Here is a 17,332-nt window from a genome sequence, read left to right as displayed (position 1 = left end):
TACGCATTTCCAATACCAGTTTCACAAATTGACATAACAGAATAACATATTTCACTTTTTTCAAACTAGTCAAAAAGTATCCAAGATTGATCTTGTTCTAAAAGTCTTTGCACCAGAAATTCAAATATATAAAACATTTTGAAAACGAGTTTATAGATTAGAAGATATGAGTGATTTAGATTTTCTAAGGTAAAAGAAAGTCTATGAATTTGTTTGGGAGAGAGAGAAGTGATGATGCATGCACATTATAGTGACAAAAACTAGTACTATGGGACCCATCAAAACTAACAGACTAAAAAAAATACCAAAAAGTGAGAAAGCAATACAAATAATATCCATGTGCGTGGACCATACCTAGTACGAATCACAAAAAAAGTGGTGTGAGATGTACCGACAAGTACCATTAACGCGCAAAGTGACTTTTTGGGTGTCACCCTATTGGCTAGGCTCACAAGGAGTGAGCTAGCCCACCCGGGCTTGAGTCCCTAGTGGCCGTGATGTTTAGAGATTTCTTATATAAAAATATGCCTCCAAGGGCTAGTCCTGAATGGTCTTGTTTCTTAACTTACAAAGCTAAAGATTTCTTTATTTTTTTCTCAAAACAAAGCTAACTATGAATTGAATTTGTAACAGGTGTATGAATTAATAAATAACACCTCTTTTTCTCTGGGAATTTTCTCTGTTGATTTGGTGCTTGAACTATAAGACAACACCGTACAACCAATGAACTAATAGAGGTGATTGGAAAAGGCTGAAGCCTAGGCCCCACACACTATGTTAATGCATTGCTCGTAGACAATTCCTATTTGGCGCTTTAGGCGCTGGTTACCACTGCTTTTGCAAACCAGCGCCTGAAGCAGCTCACTCGCGCGTCTAGTTGGGCCTGTCCATATTTCTTTTTTTCCTATTTTCTTCAACACGCAAAAAACCTGCAGGTGCATAGGCGTGATTCAAACAACAGCTTCCTGGTAATCAGCACACTACACTAACTAACCTAGCCACATCATCTTTGTGATTACTATAGATTTTCATTTCTTTTCTTCTTTCTTTTTTCTTGCAACTATTTTGATCGTTTTTCTATTTCTTTTTCTTGGAATTGGTTCGTTAATTTTTTTCTCTTCTTTCCTTTTTGCCCATTGCGTGAACATTTTCTTCAAATTTGTGTTTTTTTAATTTCAAAATTGATGAATTTTTCTTCAAGATCGATGAACTTTCTTCCAAATTTGATAACCTTTTTTCAAAATTTCTGATTTTTTTTCGGAATCAAAGATTTTTTTATAGAATTGATAATGTTTTTTCAAATTTGATAAACTTTTCTCAAGTTTGATTAACTTTGTTTCAAATTTGATGAACGTTTTTAAAATTGGATGAACTTCTTTCAGAATCGATGTACTTTCTTCAAATTCATTTTTTTTTCAAATTTGATGAACTTTCTTTCAAATTCGACTGTCCAAGTTTGATGAACTTTTCCAAAATTGATGAACTTTTTTTAAATCTATGAACTTTTTTCAAATTGTGTGCACTATTTTTCAAATTTGATGAAGTTTTTCTTCAAAATTGATGAACTTTCTCCTAATTTTGTGAATATTTTTTCGAACTGGTGAACATCTTTTCAAAATTTTGAATTGTTTTCATGTTCGTGGTTTTATCAAATTTTCAAGTTCGTGGTTTGTTCTATATTTTTGTGAATTCTTTTTCAAGTTTATGTTTTTGAAAAAATTATACTCGGTGTATATGCAATAGGAAAACGGTCTAGTAGTATTGTTTGCTGTTACTAAACATCAATGTGAGGTTGCTCTATCGGTTAATGCGCACGCTTACTAGCGCTTAGAGCGCTAAACAGGAGCACCCTTGCTTGCCTATAGGATGATGCACTACCGAGCCGGCCCAGTTTCAGAGTTGTCGGCTCGCATGCTGTGACTAACTTGATCGCTAGGTTCGCTCGACCCCTTTTTTTTCTTTCATATTTTGTTTAATTTTCTTTTTTATTTGGTTTTCCATCAGTATTCTTTTTTTTTACTTTGGTTTCCTTTTTTTCTCGCTTTTCCTGGCATCCAAAACTCTAAATCAAACTCTCCACACGTCGAGATTCACTCGATGGATATCAAGATTAGCTCAGATGGATAGCACCATCAACGCCATCCCCGTTTTCCCCCCTTTCATGAAAAAGTACATATCGACGTCTTTTGGTTTTCCCCCATCTTTCCATTCTCAATTTACAATGCTAGAGATTTCTCCATTTTGTTTCTCGGAACATAAACTAGCTATGAATTGAAATGTCTGAAAAGTGATCATGAATTAGTAAGATAGCATCTCATCTTTCTGGGAAATTTGTCATGCTGATTTGGTGTCCGAACTATAAATAACTTCAGTGAGAACACTACTACGACCAATCCTTCGTGATGATCGCAAACACATTTCTCGCGTGTTACAAATCGTAATAGGTCTCGCCTATAGTGTGGAGTTACTGAGCTGACCCAACTTTGTAGCTGTGCACAAGTTTTTCACTATTTTGCATCGGTTTCCTTTAGGTTTTCTTTGTTTTTTTATTCTTTTTTTCCTTTCTTTTCCTTTTTAACACATTCATAATTTTTCATACATATTTTACATTTTTATATAAAGTAACAATATTTTTATACATGTTTAATATTTTTCAAATACATGATTAACATTTCTTCAAATGTATGTTTTGATGTCTACTTCGTTCATATGCATTCTACATATTCCGTATACATCTAAAACACAGTTTTATATACATGTAACATTTTTAAGTACATAACTAACATTTTTTCAAGTACATGTTTTGAACATTTCTATTTTGAATATGTGTTAAACATTTAAATTTTTATGCTGAAACAATATACAAATATATGTTGAAACATTTTTTGAATGATTCAGATTTTTTTCTAAAATTATAAAAATGTTTTTTACATTTTATAATTCTTTTTAAATATCACAAATATATTTTTGAAATGCTTGATTTTTTTAAATGTAACATACATTGTTTTTAAATTACACTAAACAATAGTCTTTGAATTATACAAACATTTTCTTACATTTCATAACGTTTTTTTAAAATGCCACTTCCATTTCTTGATACATGTTAACATTTCTGAAATCTCATTTTTTTAATAATACAAACATTACTTAAAAGTGGAGAAAACCTTTTTTTTACAATGTATAGACATTTTGAAAATATGCAATGGACACTTCAAAAATAACTGAATTATTTTTGCAAGCTATATTAGCTTGCAGAAACGTTTTATATTATGGGACGAAGGGAGTACTTTACAAAATATAAACAGAAGTTTAAAAAAAAACATGCATGCCATCAACGTGACAAACCACAAGGTTATTAGGCCACACCACTACTGGCTCCCTGTAGGCGATGTGTTCTTCTATCTCCGATAACTTAAGAAATGGACTTGCCCTTCTTCAGGCTTCCTCACCATTTTGTGTGTGCTCACGCAGGTGGCGCTGCTATGACCCAGGCAACATGCGAAAAATATTGGTGTCATCATGGTTCTATGGGTTTGCACTACCTCCGGGGGAAAACTATGCATTTGGCATTTTTTATCTAATGGTATTTGGCATGCTAATTAACAATTTGCTTTTGTTCAATTGATTGAAATGAGAACTATTCTGAAGTTTGAAATATGCGTGATAACTAAAGTAGTGACATATAGAAAATTAAGTTAAAATAGTATGCATGTGTATTTCCAAATTCACATTCTTTAATTTGTATTGAATGTTAGATCCTTTTTGTTCTTTTGTTCCATGTTTATATATGATAAAAGGTACACTCTACTACTTAAGAAGAACATAAGGTCTCATCTTATGTCAGTTTTTCTCCCCATCACTGATTCTTTCTGCTTTTCTACCCCCTTTGGATTTTCATGAAACCAATATTTGGTAACCGTATAAACTAAATCAACCTATGGTATAGCAATAACTCCACGGTCCATAAAAAAATTGTTTCTTATGATAAAATTGGTACTACTACTTTGGTAACCAAACAATAGCAATAAACTCACGGTCCGTAAACAATTTCTTTAGAAATTAATCTATTATCTTCCATATAACACAATAAAGCAGATCAATCATGGGCATATACATATTTTGTCAGCTTAAGCAATGGCAGAAAACCCACGCTTCGTAACCAAAACCTAATCTTATTTTGTGTATTTATTATTTAGGATCAAGATTTATCCTGTATGATCCTCGTATTGCCTTAAAAAAATATGTTTTTATTCTTTATTAGAGTTGCCTCGTCAGCTTGTATCGGTTCAGTCGTTTGCACTTTATTATAAAGCGGGGCAAAAATCTGTTTCGACGAACATGCACGGATAGGTCAAAAAAAAATTTGAAGAGAAAAGGCAAAAATGATAAGCAGGTACGCGGGCCTGGATCTTGACCAGGGCATCTAGAAGGCCCATCGGCGCAGATATTTCCGACAGAGGGAACAAAGTGGCCTCGTCCTCGGTCCAGTCGTCGCCGTCGCCGTCCTCCCACACTCCATTCCATCCTCCAAACACAAGCCAACAGAGGCTTCCATTCCCATCCATCCAGATCTCGCCGCCCCTCCCCATCCCTTCACACCGCCGGCTCGGCCACGATGCAGCCGGTGCCGGGGGCCACACCCTCCTCCTCCTCGTTCGGCGACGCCCGGCTCAAGCCCCCTTCCCCTTCCCCCCGCCCTTGGCACTCCCATCTCTCCTAACTCCCTCCCATCCCCTACTCGCCCTCTCACCCAGCTAACCCCTCTGCCTCTGCCTCGCCGCCCCTCCCCCGGCATTTCTCGACAGCTCGGACCGGACCGGATCTGCTTACTCCGTGGGCTCCGTTCATCGCCGAGTGCTTCCACCCAGCTCTCCTCAGCAGCTCAGGTACTTTACAACCAGGGATCGTGCCCCGCCGATCTGCGCCCTCACAGCATGTGCGATCCTGCCCTGTTTGTTTCTAGTAAGATCGCACAGAATGAGCCGGCCACGATTGTCGGATGTATGAGGCGGAGTGCCAACTAGAGAGTTCACAGAGTATAAAAGGGATGGGGGACTGGGGAGTTCAAGGGCTAGTAAACTCTTCTGCCCAGCAGGATGAATCATCACTGGCCAGAGTTTTTTTTTTCTTCCTCGTAATGCAACAAGTTCCACCCTAGAGAAAGAGTAGAGTGGGTTAATAGAGGCATTTCACAGATTTGTTATCTGCTGATATTGTATATGTATCTCTGTACGTCATTTCCATTGTTGTTTTTGGTATTTGAATTAGGGGAACATGGTTGCTATGTAGTACTTAATCTGTTCAACCAATGTCATTCATCATGCAAAACTTTTTTCATTATGAAGTAAACCTTGCTTCAGAAATGACAAGTTGGTTGGAAATTTGAGCGGTCACTGCCACTTCTTGTCGCGTATTATGATCCCTCAAATGTATTGTAAGCACGAGTAGAATGTATCTCCATCCACTCCACACTCACACTTTGGTGATAACCATAAACTTTATCAATTGATGATATGTGGTTTCACATTCACAGATTTGTTAACCACTGATATGATATCTGTTATTTAGTTTGCGTTGTTGTTTTTGGTATCTGAATCAGTGGAAGTTGACTGGTTGCTATTATCTCTTCTGCCCGTCCTTGACGTAATGTAGTTAATTTGCTCAACAAGTGAGATTCATCATGTGAAGAAACTTGTTTGGTTATGAATTTAACCTTGGCACACAACAAGTTGGTCAGAAATTTGACCAGCCACTGGCACTTCTGGTTGCTTCTTATGACCCGTTGATTATATCTTAGACACATGCAAAGAGATCCCTGTCCACCGTCACACTCCGCTGACGACCATACCTTTATCGATTGATGGTCTGTAGTTTCTATGCATTTCCGCTAATATCTATCTGCCTTCTTGTAGTGACAAGCGACTCCATGGGTGATTTGGCTTGTGATTCTGAAAGAGTGCTCATGGAGGGTCACGGTGCCTCTTCTGTCTGCAAGGATGACATGCTTCTGCTAGAGGAGGCACTTCCTCCAGCTGGGCAGACTCCAGGTTCTTGTGTGGAGCTCCGTCATAACCTGGAGGGAACTCATAAACAAGCAAGGGATGCTGGTTCTTTGGACACTGAAGTTGATATCTCAGGTTCTCCCAGCTCAGGAATAAAGAGAGGCAAAGGAGGTGATGGAAACTCCCATGCAATCTCCAATTACAGTGAACCAAAGTCCTCTTCACCTTATGAGCGCTTGCCGTCCTTTCCGGTGAGTTCAGCATGTTAGATTATGCCGTGATTGCTTCAGCTATGTCGATGCTTTTAGCTTACTCTGTGTGGTATCTTTATGAACGGGGAACGGGTGCTTGAGATCTAGTGCAGCCACTAGCTAAAGGGAAAGTAGGAAGGACACCAGGAAGATGGGTATTCTTGCTATAATATCCGGAAACTGATTTTCATAGGTGAAAAACGTTTAGCAAACTCAAAAGGCAGTGATAATTTCTTGTGGCGTGTCACTAACCTCTCAGCCGTGTTCATGTTGTGAAACATGTTCACCTATCCGCATTGAGAATACGGAAGTTCTAACTGACTTGTTTGATGTGACCATGCCATTTAATGTTCAGTTCCCAGGCCAATTATACTATTTGTTGCGCCTAATGAATTATTTTGGCCAGTTGTCTAGGTTCATCAATCTATGGTGTGAATTTGAATGAGCTAAGCAAACTAAACTTGTAATGTTAAATTGATCATGAAACTGCGCTGAGTAGTTCTGTTCCTACCTGCTATGATGGTGCTGTAGTGGTATTGGTACATTTAAGCTGGGCCTTCACGGTAAGTTGATACTGTAATCGTGGCAGTTTTTCTGATTTATAATACAGTTTTATCGTTGCCTGACTCACATTCCCTTCCTATTTTCTGTCTAGTCGACGTCAAGGCTTCTCGTCTCCGCTATGAAAGGAGGCCGTGAGAGAAGCAGCAGTGAAGCATCGCCAACTGGAGCCCGCCACGTGAATTGGGCCTCAGATGTATATGACCCCCCAGTCACCTCTGTCGACCACACGGTGAAGGGCCACCAGCAGCGCTCCAGGTCCAGGAAGAAGGACAAGGGCAAGCAGAAACAGAAGCAGAAGAAGAGGAAGTCGCGCGGGAACGGCAAGAAGAGCGGCCTCCATGATGCCGCCCACAACCCGCCTGCTCTCGACGTGCCCGGGTAAGACCACAGACATTTCGTATTACCACCTTCGGTTCCACGCTCCGGGAATCATGCGTGTGAAATCATCGTACGCTGACAGACATTTTCTCCTCAGGCCATCTTCGCCCGACGAACTAGGCTTAGGCGAAGTGGAGGAGGCCGAGGTGCTGGACTACAGCGCCTTCGACAGCCAGGAGCCCAAGTGCGGAGGCGGCTTCCCACACGAGATCGCCGCGGCGTGGACGTGTTTCCCCGCTGCCGAGGCGTCATGAGGGCCGACGGTGGCCCAGGACCCCGGCCAGACCCCAGAGGAGGTGTAGATAGATACGGTTGGTGTACATAAATAAGAGAAATCCAGGCTGTGTGAGTGCGATGAGATGAGATGCCCTTTCTATATAAGCTTTTGGCTGGCGTCCTTTATTAGTAAGTAGTGTAGCGTGCTACACGTTGTGTGCTGCTGTTTCGTTTGTAGCCACGGACTGATGAGATCTGCGAATAATTGAATCCCCTTTTGAGGTTGATGCCGAGTCCTTGTGCTAATCTTATCTTGGCTCCAGTGTCATCCATTGCTCATTGGTCTGTGATCAGCAGCAGCAGCTGTTCCTGCTCGACAGTAGTGGTATCAGGTCACATCAGTCATGACTGTTGAGCTAGCTAGCTGGTTACTTAAAGCGGCAAGGCTGGTGTGTGTTCACCATGAGAGGAGGAACGAAGCTCAAATCCACCAGAGCAGAGCATTGATCCCTCCCTCACGGCCATGGCCGCCGCCACCGATCAGCCCCTCCTCCCCCAGGAGCAGCCCCGCCGTCGCCGACTGGTATGGGGGCTCGCGGTTGCTGCCCTTCTGCTGGTGCTGCTGCTCGCCGCCACCGGCCCTCTCCGTCCTAGGCTGTTCCGCGCGCCGCCGCCAGCAGAGCGCGTCGCGCTTACCCTCCTCTCTGGCGCGAAGGAGAAGGGTGCAGGTACACTATATACTGTATATCTAGGTTTCTTCCTTCCAGCCATTCATCTGGAGTTAATTTGGTCTGGTTTCAGTGTGCGTGGACGGAACACCGCCCGGTTACCACCTGCAGGGGGGCTCCGGCTCCGGCGCCGACGGCTGGCTCGTCCATCTAGAGGTACGTACCATACCATCCATCAATTATGCTATAATATTGCTCTGTTTTTTTCCCTTTTCATGAGTTAGGCAAATCAAATTAGCGGCCACCAAAATTATATATTACAACAAAATGTCATAACCAAAATCTGCTTTGACATGAGAGAGACCCGGCTCCTAACTTCTGTCGCCATCAAGCACATGCCTCCCAATGTCACCTTTTTCTTTTCTATCAAAAAGGTGGTCTTTAATTAGCAAGTGGACTCAAGGCAGTGCAAATAGTTGATTACTTGACATTCATGCATGTTTTTCCAATAAAAAACGACCATTCAAGGGAGGAGGCTGGTGCAGCACAGTCAAGGAATGTTCGGGCAGCAGACTGTCCACCAAAGGTTCATTCAACTTCATGAAACCGATACGGTTCATGGGTAATGGGATCCTCGGCGGCGATCAGCTACAGAATCCTGGTAACCACTGATGCCTCTCTCTTGTAGTGACCCCTCACTATTTGTTCCATCTCTTTCCATGCCCTTTCGCTAATTTTGGTCGTCGTGTTGACAGATTTCTACAACTGGAACAAAGTCTACGTGCGGTACTGCGATGGGGCGTCGTTTTCTGGGGACGCGGAAGCTCACAGGTGATTTTTTTTTCTGAACCTCTGTCTGATGTATGTCGCCGTTTTGGTTGCTCGAAGTAATGTTCTGTTTGTACTTATGTAGGATGGAACCACACTATACTTCAGAGGATTGCGTATCTATGAAGCGGTTATTGATGAACTCATGGAAAAAGGACTCACAAATGCAACACAGGTCATCATACTTAATTTATTGGATTAATATAAAATTAGCAGCGGAAATGAAAAGAACTCATTTTTCTATGCATTTCAGGCCCTCTTTACAGGCTGCTCTGCTGGTGCTCTATCCATGATGCTGCATTGTGATGATTTTCGTGCAAGATTTCCGCAGGAGGTTTCAGTTAAATGCTTTGCAGATGCTGGGTTTTTCCTTGATGAGTAAGGCTCTTGAAAATAAATGTACCACTAGTGTTGCACCTGAACTAAATTACCACTTTTTTTCTGGCAGAAAGGATATATCCGGAAAAAGGTCCCTTTGGTCTCTCTACGACAGAGTCATTCACCTCCAGGTTAGCTGCCCAACATTCTTGAAACTTTAGCAGACATGTCTCATTTATATTCAAGCCTTCTCGTCATCTTCTGATTCTTGTTGTACTTCTCTACAAGAACAAGCTTTCGTAAAACTCTGTTTTCTCATGTGGATAGTCTTGTGCAATATTTTTTTTATCCTAGCGATTGATGCTATTTGGCACAAAATGCCATTGAGATCTTTCCGTCTTCATTTTTTTGCTAAATTTATTTCAGAATGTTAGAAAAGTGTTGCCCAAGGACTGCCTTGCCAACAAGGAGCCAACCGAGGTAGTTTCCATATTATAATTTGGTTTGCATTGGCCTGTCATCAAATTATGTCAGTAAGTTCGTTAGCTGAAATAATGTTTCTCGTAGTGTTTCTTCCCGGCAGAGCTTATCAAGAGCATCCACACCCCCATGTTTATTCTCAACCCTAGTTATGATTCATGGCAGGTAGTTTTCAATATTTCTTCTTGTTTTTATATCCATGTGCCCGTGTTAGAATTCTCAGTGTCTTGTCCATGATTCTTCGCTAGATACGAAATGTTCTTGTACCTGATTCATCTGCTCCTGACAAGTCATGGTTGAGTTGCAAGGAAAATATCCGAAACTGCAATTCTACACAAGTTGAAGTCCTCGATGGTTGGCTTAGCCTGTTAATCCATTTCTTTTTTTCCTCCCACCTTCAGCACAAATGGTTTCGGGTTCGTGAAACACTAAATTGTTGTTCTTCTCCATCGATAGGATTAAGGAATAAGATGGTCAATGACTTGAAGGTCGTCGAAGATAAGGAGGACTGGGGCATGTTCATTGATTCATGCTTCACGCACTGCCAATCGCTCTCCGGCGTGTCTTGGCATTCACCAACCTCCCCGAGGCTTGAAAATAAGGCATGGAGTTAAAGAAATGACTACCAAATCACATTGCGTAGCCATGTTATCTTTGGTGCACCATATTCTTGTTGTATTGATATATTTTGGTCACCATCTTTTTGGAGCAGACCATTGCAGAAGCTGTTGGAGACTGGCACTCTGGAAGGAGCCAAGGAGCGAAAGAGATTGACTGCATGTATCAGTGCAACCCAACATGCAACAGTTTGCCGCCTCCACGAGATGTTACTGCATTTGACCATGTCGAGATCTACTAAGTAAAGGTTCAAGCATATTGTACTGGCCATAAAAATGAAAATAATATTCATCATGAATGAAAATAATCATCATCAGGATATTCAAGTTAGAACTTCTGGTGTAGACTTGGCTACACTCTGTTTCAGATAGTTTTGCTGCTGACATTTGTAATGACTTTGATCTTGCTGTTATTAATGATTAAGGTCTGCAAGTGACAATGCGCCCAGTGAAAATGTGCATTGAATGAGAACTAAAACTGAAGTTATTTAGAGTTTAAAGCGCCAGATGACGCCCACGTTGCCAGAACCATGACTTGATTTCGAGACCGTATGGGTTTCAACTCTAGCATATCCCAACTTGTTTGAGACTCAAAGGCTTTGTTGTTGTACTCCCTCCATTTTTATATACAAGGCCACAAACTCAAATTACATGTACCAATGTAAAATGTAATGCCTGCTTTGCAAGTCAGCTTTTCTTTTTGTTTACCGGGATCGTATGGGTTTCAACTCTAGCTTATAACAACTTGTTTGAGACTCAAAAGGCTTTGTTGTTGTATTTTATAGTTAAAGCGCCAAGCCGGTATGTGGAATTTCCAAAAGAAGGAGCGGAGTTGTTTTTCTTAGTTCACCAAACGCTGCTTCAAATTTCAATTCACAGCCAGCTTTCGTCTCAAGAAACAAAAAGGAGAATTCCCTAACATTGTAGGCTGAGAATATAAAAAGGAGTACTCCTTTTACAAATAGGGATGGCGTCTGATCCGATCTTGAATTCTTGATATATATCCATCATGCGAGTGAATCTCGACGCGCGGAGGCATCGATTTAGACGTAAGAAAAATCCGTGCGAGGCCATCATGATATATATCCACCCGGAGCAGCTTTCTAAGCTGTGTACATCATGTTTTTTGTGCAAAACCAGAGACATGCATTTTTTGGAATAAAAATAATAATGACCTTCATGTTTGGAATTCCTTTTACTTTCTTGGAAAAGGCGTAAACATAGATTAAACGGTTGTGCTAAATCTCAGCCGCAAGTCTCAGTCGACGCACCGAGCGTTGGATGGACATTGCTTCAAGATTCACGACTGTTACTTGTCTCGTGTCGTTTCAGCCTGCTACGGCGTGATTGGCCTGTTCCTTTTTCTTGGTTTTTTTTTACTCCTTGTGTTGGGCAGGGATACGTGATGCCAAAGAGGGGGCTCTTCTTTATCTGCTAGGCCTTTTTCCTAGGCGTGCAAGAAATCTAGCTTGTGTGTGATTTTGTTTTAGACTCTCTGTATGTGTGTTTGGATATCAGAGGAATCTATCAAGCTATATGTTTTTTTTCTCAATTTGGTGGTGCGTGACCGGCATGTTTCTTTTTCTTGTGCTGTTTTTTTGTTTCTCTGGTGTCGGTCAGGTATGCGCTATGAGCTGGGCTTAAGAGTTTCTTTTCTTATCTGGTTAGAACTTTTTTTTTCGGGCAGCAATTTTTCAGCGGGGGAAACAGACCGCTCGAAGAGGGGGACGGAAGCAGTTGCGAACTATCCGGACAACTATTTGTATCGATTTCTACTGTTTCTTTATATTTTTTCTACAAAAGACTTTCAATATATTTTTCTTTATGTGTTTCTTGTGATGTTGATTTTTTACTTGTATTTTTAGCATTTTCTTGTTTCCCTTTTCCTCTTCTCTTTTGATTGCTCTTTTCAAATTTTTTTTGCTAATAGCACGATTCTTGCTACTTTTGGTTTTTTTTATTAAACAACAACTTGTAATTTTGAAAATTGAAAATATTGTTGTATGGTTGGACAATCACCTCGAATGCAACTATATGTCTTCAACGTGACTCTAACTCGGTGGTGTTTTTTAGGGAGGAGGAGAGTTGCATGTCTACCACTAGTTACGCAACTGCAACTATCGTGTCCCAACTGCAACTGCATATCTTTGACGTGACTGCAACTCTGTGATGTTTTGTTCGGGGAAGGGCCAATTGCATGTCTGTCACTGGGCATGCAACTGCAAGTGTCGCTCTCGACTGCAGCTCTGTGGTGTTTTGTCGCGAGAACAGTTGCTTGTCTGTCGATAGGCATGCAACTGCAAGTGTCACCACCGACTGCAATGGCATGTCTTCAGCGTGATTGTAATATATGGTGTTTCGCAACTACAAGTGTCACCCTTGACTGCAACTCTGTGGTGTTCAATTGAGGGGGGGGGGGGGGGGGGGGAGTTGGATCGCTGCCACTAAGCATGCAACTGCAAGTGTGTCCTTCGACTGCAACTGCGTGTCTTCCATGCGAATGCAAGTGAGTGGAGTTTTGTCGAGGGAGAGGGGCAGTTGCGTGTTTGCCACTAGGCACGCAACTGCAAGTGTCGCCTCCAAGTGCAATTGCATGTTTTCCAAGCAACACATTTTCACATGTGTGGTGTGATGTCTCATAGTTAGGCTTTTTTTTTCATCCATTTTCAAATCAAAAGGCACTAGACAAAATAAGAAAATACAACAGCCAACCACTACCCCCAAATAGAAACGTGGACAGCCCAAAATAACGAGGGCAACACCAGAGAAAAATAGAACAGAAAAAGGCCCAAGAAAAGCCCAAACAGAGTAGATCGTGCCACGAAAACAGGACAATGCAGATTGTGCATGACGTGTAGAATGACGTCAGCCGACTGAGACTTCGCGAAGTCTCAGTCGACTGAGTCCTAGCCAGACCCTAGATTAAAAGTACAAATATGATTTTCAACCTAATTTTACCATTTTTTAATGCACTTGATAGTAAATTATATTCACTAAATGCTTAAAAGTTCATTAAATGCCTAGAGAGAGGGAAAGAAAGCAAAAAAAAACTAATGTAAAAAAGAACATAGCATAAAAGGAAAAAAATAAAACAAACAATCAACAAAAGAAAAGAAAGAAGAAGAAAAAGGAAAAAAAAATGTTCGCCGCGAATGCCAACTCGGCAAAGCTGAACACGCGGCAAAGCACGTCTTTGCTGCTATGCAGGCAACACTCTGCGAAGCACGTCTTCACCGAGAGTGTCAGGCTTTTGCTGAGCGTTTTCTTTTTCGCACTCGATTTCCTTATCATTTACCGTGTGTCAGACATTATGCACTCAGCAAACCGGCCGGTACTCGGTAACTTGAGAATGGAAAACGGAGAAAAAAGAACAAAATGCAACTATAGGTACTTTCTGTAAATGAGGATGACGTAGATGTTGCTATCTGTCTGATCTAATCTTGGATGTAAGAAAATTTGGCGCATTTGTTTAACAGCGGGCCAACTTACAAAGGAGGACGGGGAAAACGACGAATGGGGCAACAATATTTCATGAGAAGAAGCCGCAGCAGCAGTGATCCAACCATTCTTCTCCTTATTCTCTTGTCCCTTGACTGCAATGGCACCAGGGACAGCCCAGGCCGAGCAGCTCCTCCTCCACACGGCGCAGCGCCGGCGTGCGCGGGATTGCCGCCATGCATGGGGCCTCTCGGCGGCAGTCCTGCTCCTGCTGCTGCCTTCCGCCGCCGGCCTTCTCCCTCCTATGATGTTCTGCGCGACGCCGCCGGAGACAGTCCCGCTGACCCTCCTTTCCGGTGCGCAGGAGAAGGGAGCAGGTACGCCGCACTATATTAGATTCTACCGTCCATTCATCTCAGATTAACTTGAGTTCAGTGTGCTTGGACGGGACCCCGCCGGGCTACCACCTGCAGAGAGGCTCCGGCACCGGCGCAAACAACTGGCTCATACATCTAGAGGTTGGTAGTATCACCCACCCATTTTCCTACTCTATATATGTTGCTATGCTTTCCTTAGCCACCAGCAAAACAAAAAATGTCATACTGATGATGACGTGATCTTACAATATTAATAACTAAGCCTAACCATATGTTTTGTTTATACCTTTGTACCATGATGTTGATATTCACTCCCTTTGTTCACGTACAAAGTAGATTCAAGGCAGGTCAATTAGTTGATTGAACTATATATTTTTCCACTGAAAAACACCCAGGGAGGAGGCTGGTGCAGCACCGTCAAGGATTGTTCCAGCCGAAGAAATTCCGAGCTCGGTTCATCCAACTTCATGAAACCGATATTGTATGCCGGGATCCTTAGCAGCGATCAGCCACTGAATCCTGGTAATCATCAACGCTTCTCTCCACAAACCACACCCTTCCATCATCTGGCCCATAATTTTACATTGCCTCTCTTCCTGTTTGGTTGGATAAAGTGAGGCTTTCGTCTCATTTTTACCTCTTTGATATGTCCTTGCACTAATGTATATTAGTGCTCGATTAGATTTCTACAACTGGAACAGAGTGTATGTGCGCTACTGCGACGGGGGATCATTTTCTGGGGATGCGGAAGGTCAAGCGCCGGTGATTATTCTGAATCCTGGTACGATGTCGCTATTTTGGTTGCTTGAAGTGATGTTATGTTGGTGATGATGTAGGATGGAAGTACACTTTACTTCAGAGGATTGCGCATCTATGAGGCAGTTATTGATGAAGTCATGGAAAAGGGACTTGCCAATGCTACAAAGGTCATACCTAATTTACTTAGTTCATACAGTTTTTAGACGAAACATTAGATGTGAACAAGAAAAATATGAAAATGAAAAAATTACTTATCTTTCTACACATTTCAGGTTCTTCTTACAGGTTGCTCTGCTGGTGCTCTAGCCACGATGCTACACTGCGATGATTTTAGTGCAAAATTTCCTCAGGAGGTTTCAGTTAAATGCCTTGCCGATGCTGGGTTTTTTCTTGACGTGTAAGATTCTTGATAGTAAATGTAATCCACTAGCATGGTATGTGAATTGAAGTACCACTTTTTGTTTGATATAGAAAGGATATATCTGGAGAAAGGACCTTTTGGTCTGTCTTCGATGGTGTTGTTCAGCTCCAGGTTAGCTCTTGGAAATGCCTCAAACTTTAAAAGACATTCCGTATGTTATGATCAAGTCGTTTGATCACCTCATCCTTTGTGTACTTCTGTAAAATATGACTAATAGATCAAGCTTTTTAGAACTCTGTTTTTCTTTTCATGTGGTTAATTTGTGCCAACACTGACTAGAATATTGCAAAATTTCATGTAATGGATGCCGCTTTGTACGAAATGCCATTGAGTTCTTTTCCCCTCTATTGTTTTTGCTAAACTTATTGCAGAATATTAGAAACGTGTTGCCCAAGGACTGCCTTGCCAAAAAGGAGCCAAAAGAGGTAGTCCCCCCTTGTCTAACTCGTTCTAATTCCCATGCTTACATCTGTCATCATATTACGTTGGTAACTCTGTTTCTTCCCCTAGTGTTTCTTCCCCGCTGAGCTTATAAAGAGTATCCACAGCCCAATGTTTATTCTCAACTCTGCATACGATTCTTTTCAGGTATTTTGAAATCTTTTCTTCCTCTCCTTCTTCTCTTTTAAGTTTCTCATTGATTTATCCATGATTCTTTCTCCATAGGTACGATATGTTCTCATACCGGATTCGTTGGCTCCTGATAATTCGTGGTTGTGTTGCAAACATAATATCCGGAACTGCAATTCCACACAAATGGAATTCCTTAACGGTTAGCTTGTCTAGTCAATCCATTCATATTTCCTTCTTTGTTTCTCGAAACAAATAAATAATCTGCTTCTGCATCGATAGGATTCAGGAACGCGATGGTGGATGCATTGAAGGTTGTCGAAGATAAAGAGGGATGGGGATTGTTCATTGATTCATGCTTCACTCACTGCCAAACGGTCTCTGACATCTCTTGGAATTCACCATTCTCCCCTAGGCTTGGAGATAAGGTAGGGCGAAAATCGCATGTAAAAAGTGTGAGGAATCTGTATTATGTGATTCACCGCGGTGTTGCTTACATTCTCACTATTTTGTTCAGACAATTGCTGAGGCTGTAGGAGATTGGCAATGTGGATGTAGCGAAAGAGTGAAAGAGATTGACTGCGAGTACCCATGCAACCCAACATGCAGCAGACAGTTGCCGCCATGATTTATTACTACACTTCACTGGATCGCAACGAGATTTACTATGGGAAGATTCAAGAAAGAAGGGGCAAATGCATCTAGAATTATGCAGTATTGGATATCATAGTGAAAATAATGAAAACTTAGCATGAAAAGAGTATGCTCAACTGAATGACAACACGTCAAGTGAAAAGTTCCGCTGTGTGAACATCTGAAATTATTTACCGTACATGCACTAAATTAGCATGGGAAATTTCTGAAAAATATATGTTTCTTCAAAATTTCAATTCACATTTATTTGTGGTTTGGGAAAACATAAAAGAGAAATCATAACATGTTCCAAGTTTAGAATGGAGAAGGGTGAAAACGAAAAAAATCATTGTGCAGATGATTGGTTCTTTTTGTTTCTCGAAACAAAAATTTGAACTTGAGAATGATTTTTATTAGATGTTCGATATATCCTCAATATTTTCTATATGTTTGGCTGGGTCAGCGCTTGTTCATCAGGATCATAAAAAAAACCCACAGTCGGGCGCTCGCCACACATACGCCGATGATGCTCGTCTTGTTTCTCGAATTATCTTCGAAGGTATTATTCTTAATTTATTTATTTTGGGCTTAAGAGTGTTGTTGTATGGTGGGCGGGTACTAACTATTAAGTAGCAGTCTGGGAGCTCCTATCTGCCGCTTATTGCGGCAGTCTGTTGGGCAAACGCACAGACGACCGACTGGGCTGACGCATGAGCAGATCTGTACGGAGAAGCGATCAAGCATTGTAGCATAAATTCACAAAAAATTGTGTGTTTCCAACTATCAACCAGAGATAATCAACGCGTAAGATT

General features: G+C 41.4%; 3 protein-coding genes across 10 annotated transcripts; all 3 read left to right on the top strand.

Moving 5' to 3' along the window:
• The first annotated feature begins 4,482 nt into the window (after positions 1-4,482).
• On the top strand, positions 4,483-7,698 carry LOC125546383 (uncharacterized). Its single transcript, XM_048710638.2, has 4 exons — positions 4,483-4,886; positions 5,913-6,253; positions 6,909-7,195; positions 7,293-7,698. The coding sequence occupies exons 2-4, from the start codon at positions 5,927-5,929 to the stop codon at positions 7,447-7,449; spliced, it is 771 nt and encodes a 256-aa protein (XP_048566595.1). The 5' UTR covers positions 4,483-4,886; positions 5,913-5,926; the 3' UTR covers positions 7,450-7,698.
• A 200-nt stretch (positions 7,699-7,898) lies between these two features.
• LOC125546384 (pectin acetylesterase 5-like) lies at positions 7,899-10,762 on the top strand. 8 transcript variants are annotated; one of them, XR_015599227.1, is made up of 10 exons: positions 7,899-8,139; positions 8,213-8,295; positions 8,608-8,740; positions 8,835-8,910; positions 8,993-9,082; positions 9,161-9,285; positions 9,356-9,416; positions 9,652-9,705; positions 9,793-10,059; positions 10,162-10,246. XR_015599227.1 is itself a non-coding variant. In XM_087514453.1 (10 exons), the coding sequence occupies exons 3-10, from the start codon at positions 9,053-9,055 to the stop codon at positions 10,562-10,564; spliced, it is 747 nt and encodes a 248-aa protein (XP_087370579.1). In that variant the 5' UTR covers positions 8,302-8,740; positions 8,835-8,910; positions 8,993-9,052; the 3' UTR covers positions 10,565-10,762. The 8 variants fall into 8 exon arrangements, 3 of the variants coding, with proteins under 3 accessions (XP_087370579.1, XP_087370578.1, XP_087370580.1); XM_087514453.1 differs by lacking the exons at positions 7,899-8,139; positions 8,213-8,295 and adding an exon at positions 10,418-10,762 and having other exon boundaries at positions 8,302-8,740; positions 9,793-9,870; positions 9,954-10,059; positions 10,162-10,307; XR_015599226.1 differs by having other exon boundaries at positions 9,793-10,205.
• A 3,154-nt stretch (positions 10,763-13,916) lies between these two features.
• Positions 13,917-16,670, top strand: LOC125546380 (pectin acetylesterase 5). The gene is made up of 12 exons (XM_087545719.1): positions 13,917-14,137; positions 14,196-14,278; positions 14,533-14,659; positions 14,820-14,899; positions 14,974-15,063; positions 15,169-15,293; positions 15,368-15,428; positions 15,689-15,742; positions 15,828-15,905; positions 15,984-16,089; positions 16,170-16,315; positions 16,405-16,670. Exons 1-12 carry the CDS (start codon positions 13,921-13,923, stop codon positions 16,513-16,515), a joined length of 1,278 nt encoding a protein of 425 aa, XP_087401845.1. The 5' UTR covers positions 13,917-13,920; the 3' UTR covers positions 16,516-16,670.
• Positions 16,671-17,332: the final 662 nt, after the last annotated feature.

The sequence above is a fragment of the Triticum urartu genome, chromosome 3A, assembly GCF_056163025.1.
Source record: "Triticum urartu cultivar PI428250 chromosome 3A, HENAU_Tu73, whole genome shotgun sequence".
Classification (NCBI taxonomy): Eukaryota; Viridiplantae; Streptophyta; class Magnoliopsida; order Poales; family Poaceae; genus Triticum; species Triticum urartu.
This window is presented reverse-complemented; position numbering and strand designations above follow the sequence as displayed.

Excerpts from the sequence above, each read along its gene's own strand:
- LOC125546383 (XM_048710638.2), top strand. The coding sequence starts at position 5,927 with ATGGGTGATTTGGCTTGTGATTCTGAAAGAGTGCTCATGGAGGGTCAC. Across the intron at positions 6,254-6,908 it reads AGCGCTTGCCGTCCTTTCCG|TCGACGTCAAGGCTTCTCGT; the intron begins GTGAGTTCAGCA and ends TTTTCTGTCTAG. Across the intron at positions 7,196-7,292 it reads CCTGCTCTCGACGTGCCCGG|GCCATCTTCGCCCGACGAAC; the intron begins GTAAGACCACAG and ends TTTTCTCCTCAG.
- LOC125546384 (XM_087514452.1), top strand. The coding sequence starts at position 9,053 with ATGGAAAAAGGACTCACAAATGCAACACAG. Across the intron at positions 9,706-9,792 it reads CCAACAAGGAGCCAACCGAG|TGTTTCTTCCCGGCAGAGCT; the intron begins GTAGTTTCCATA and ends TGTTTCTCGTAG. Across the intron at positions 10,308-10,417 it reads CCCCGAGGCTTGAAAATAAG|ACCATTGCAGAAGCTGTTGG; the intron begins GCATGGAGTTAA and ends TTTTTGGAGCAG.
- LOC125546380 (XM_087545719.1), top strand. The coding sequence starts at position 13,921 with ATGGCACCAGGGACAGCCCAGGCCGAGCAGCTCCTCCTCCACACGGCG. Across the intron at positions 14,660-14,819 it reads CGATCAGCCACTGAATCCTG|ATTTCTACAACTGGAACAGA; the intron begins GTAATCATCAAC and ends GTGCTCGATTAG. Across the intron at positions 16,090-16,169 it reads ACAAATGGAATTCCTTAACG|GATTCAGGAACGCGATGGTG; the intron begins GTTAGCTTGTCT and ends CTGCATCGATAG.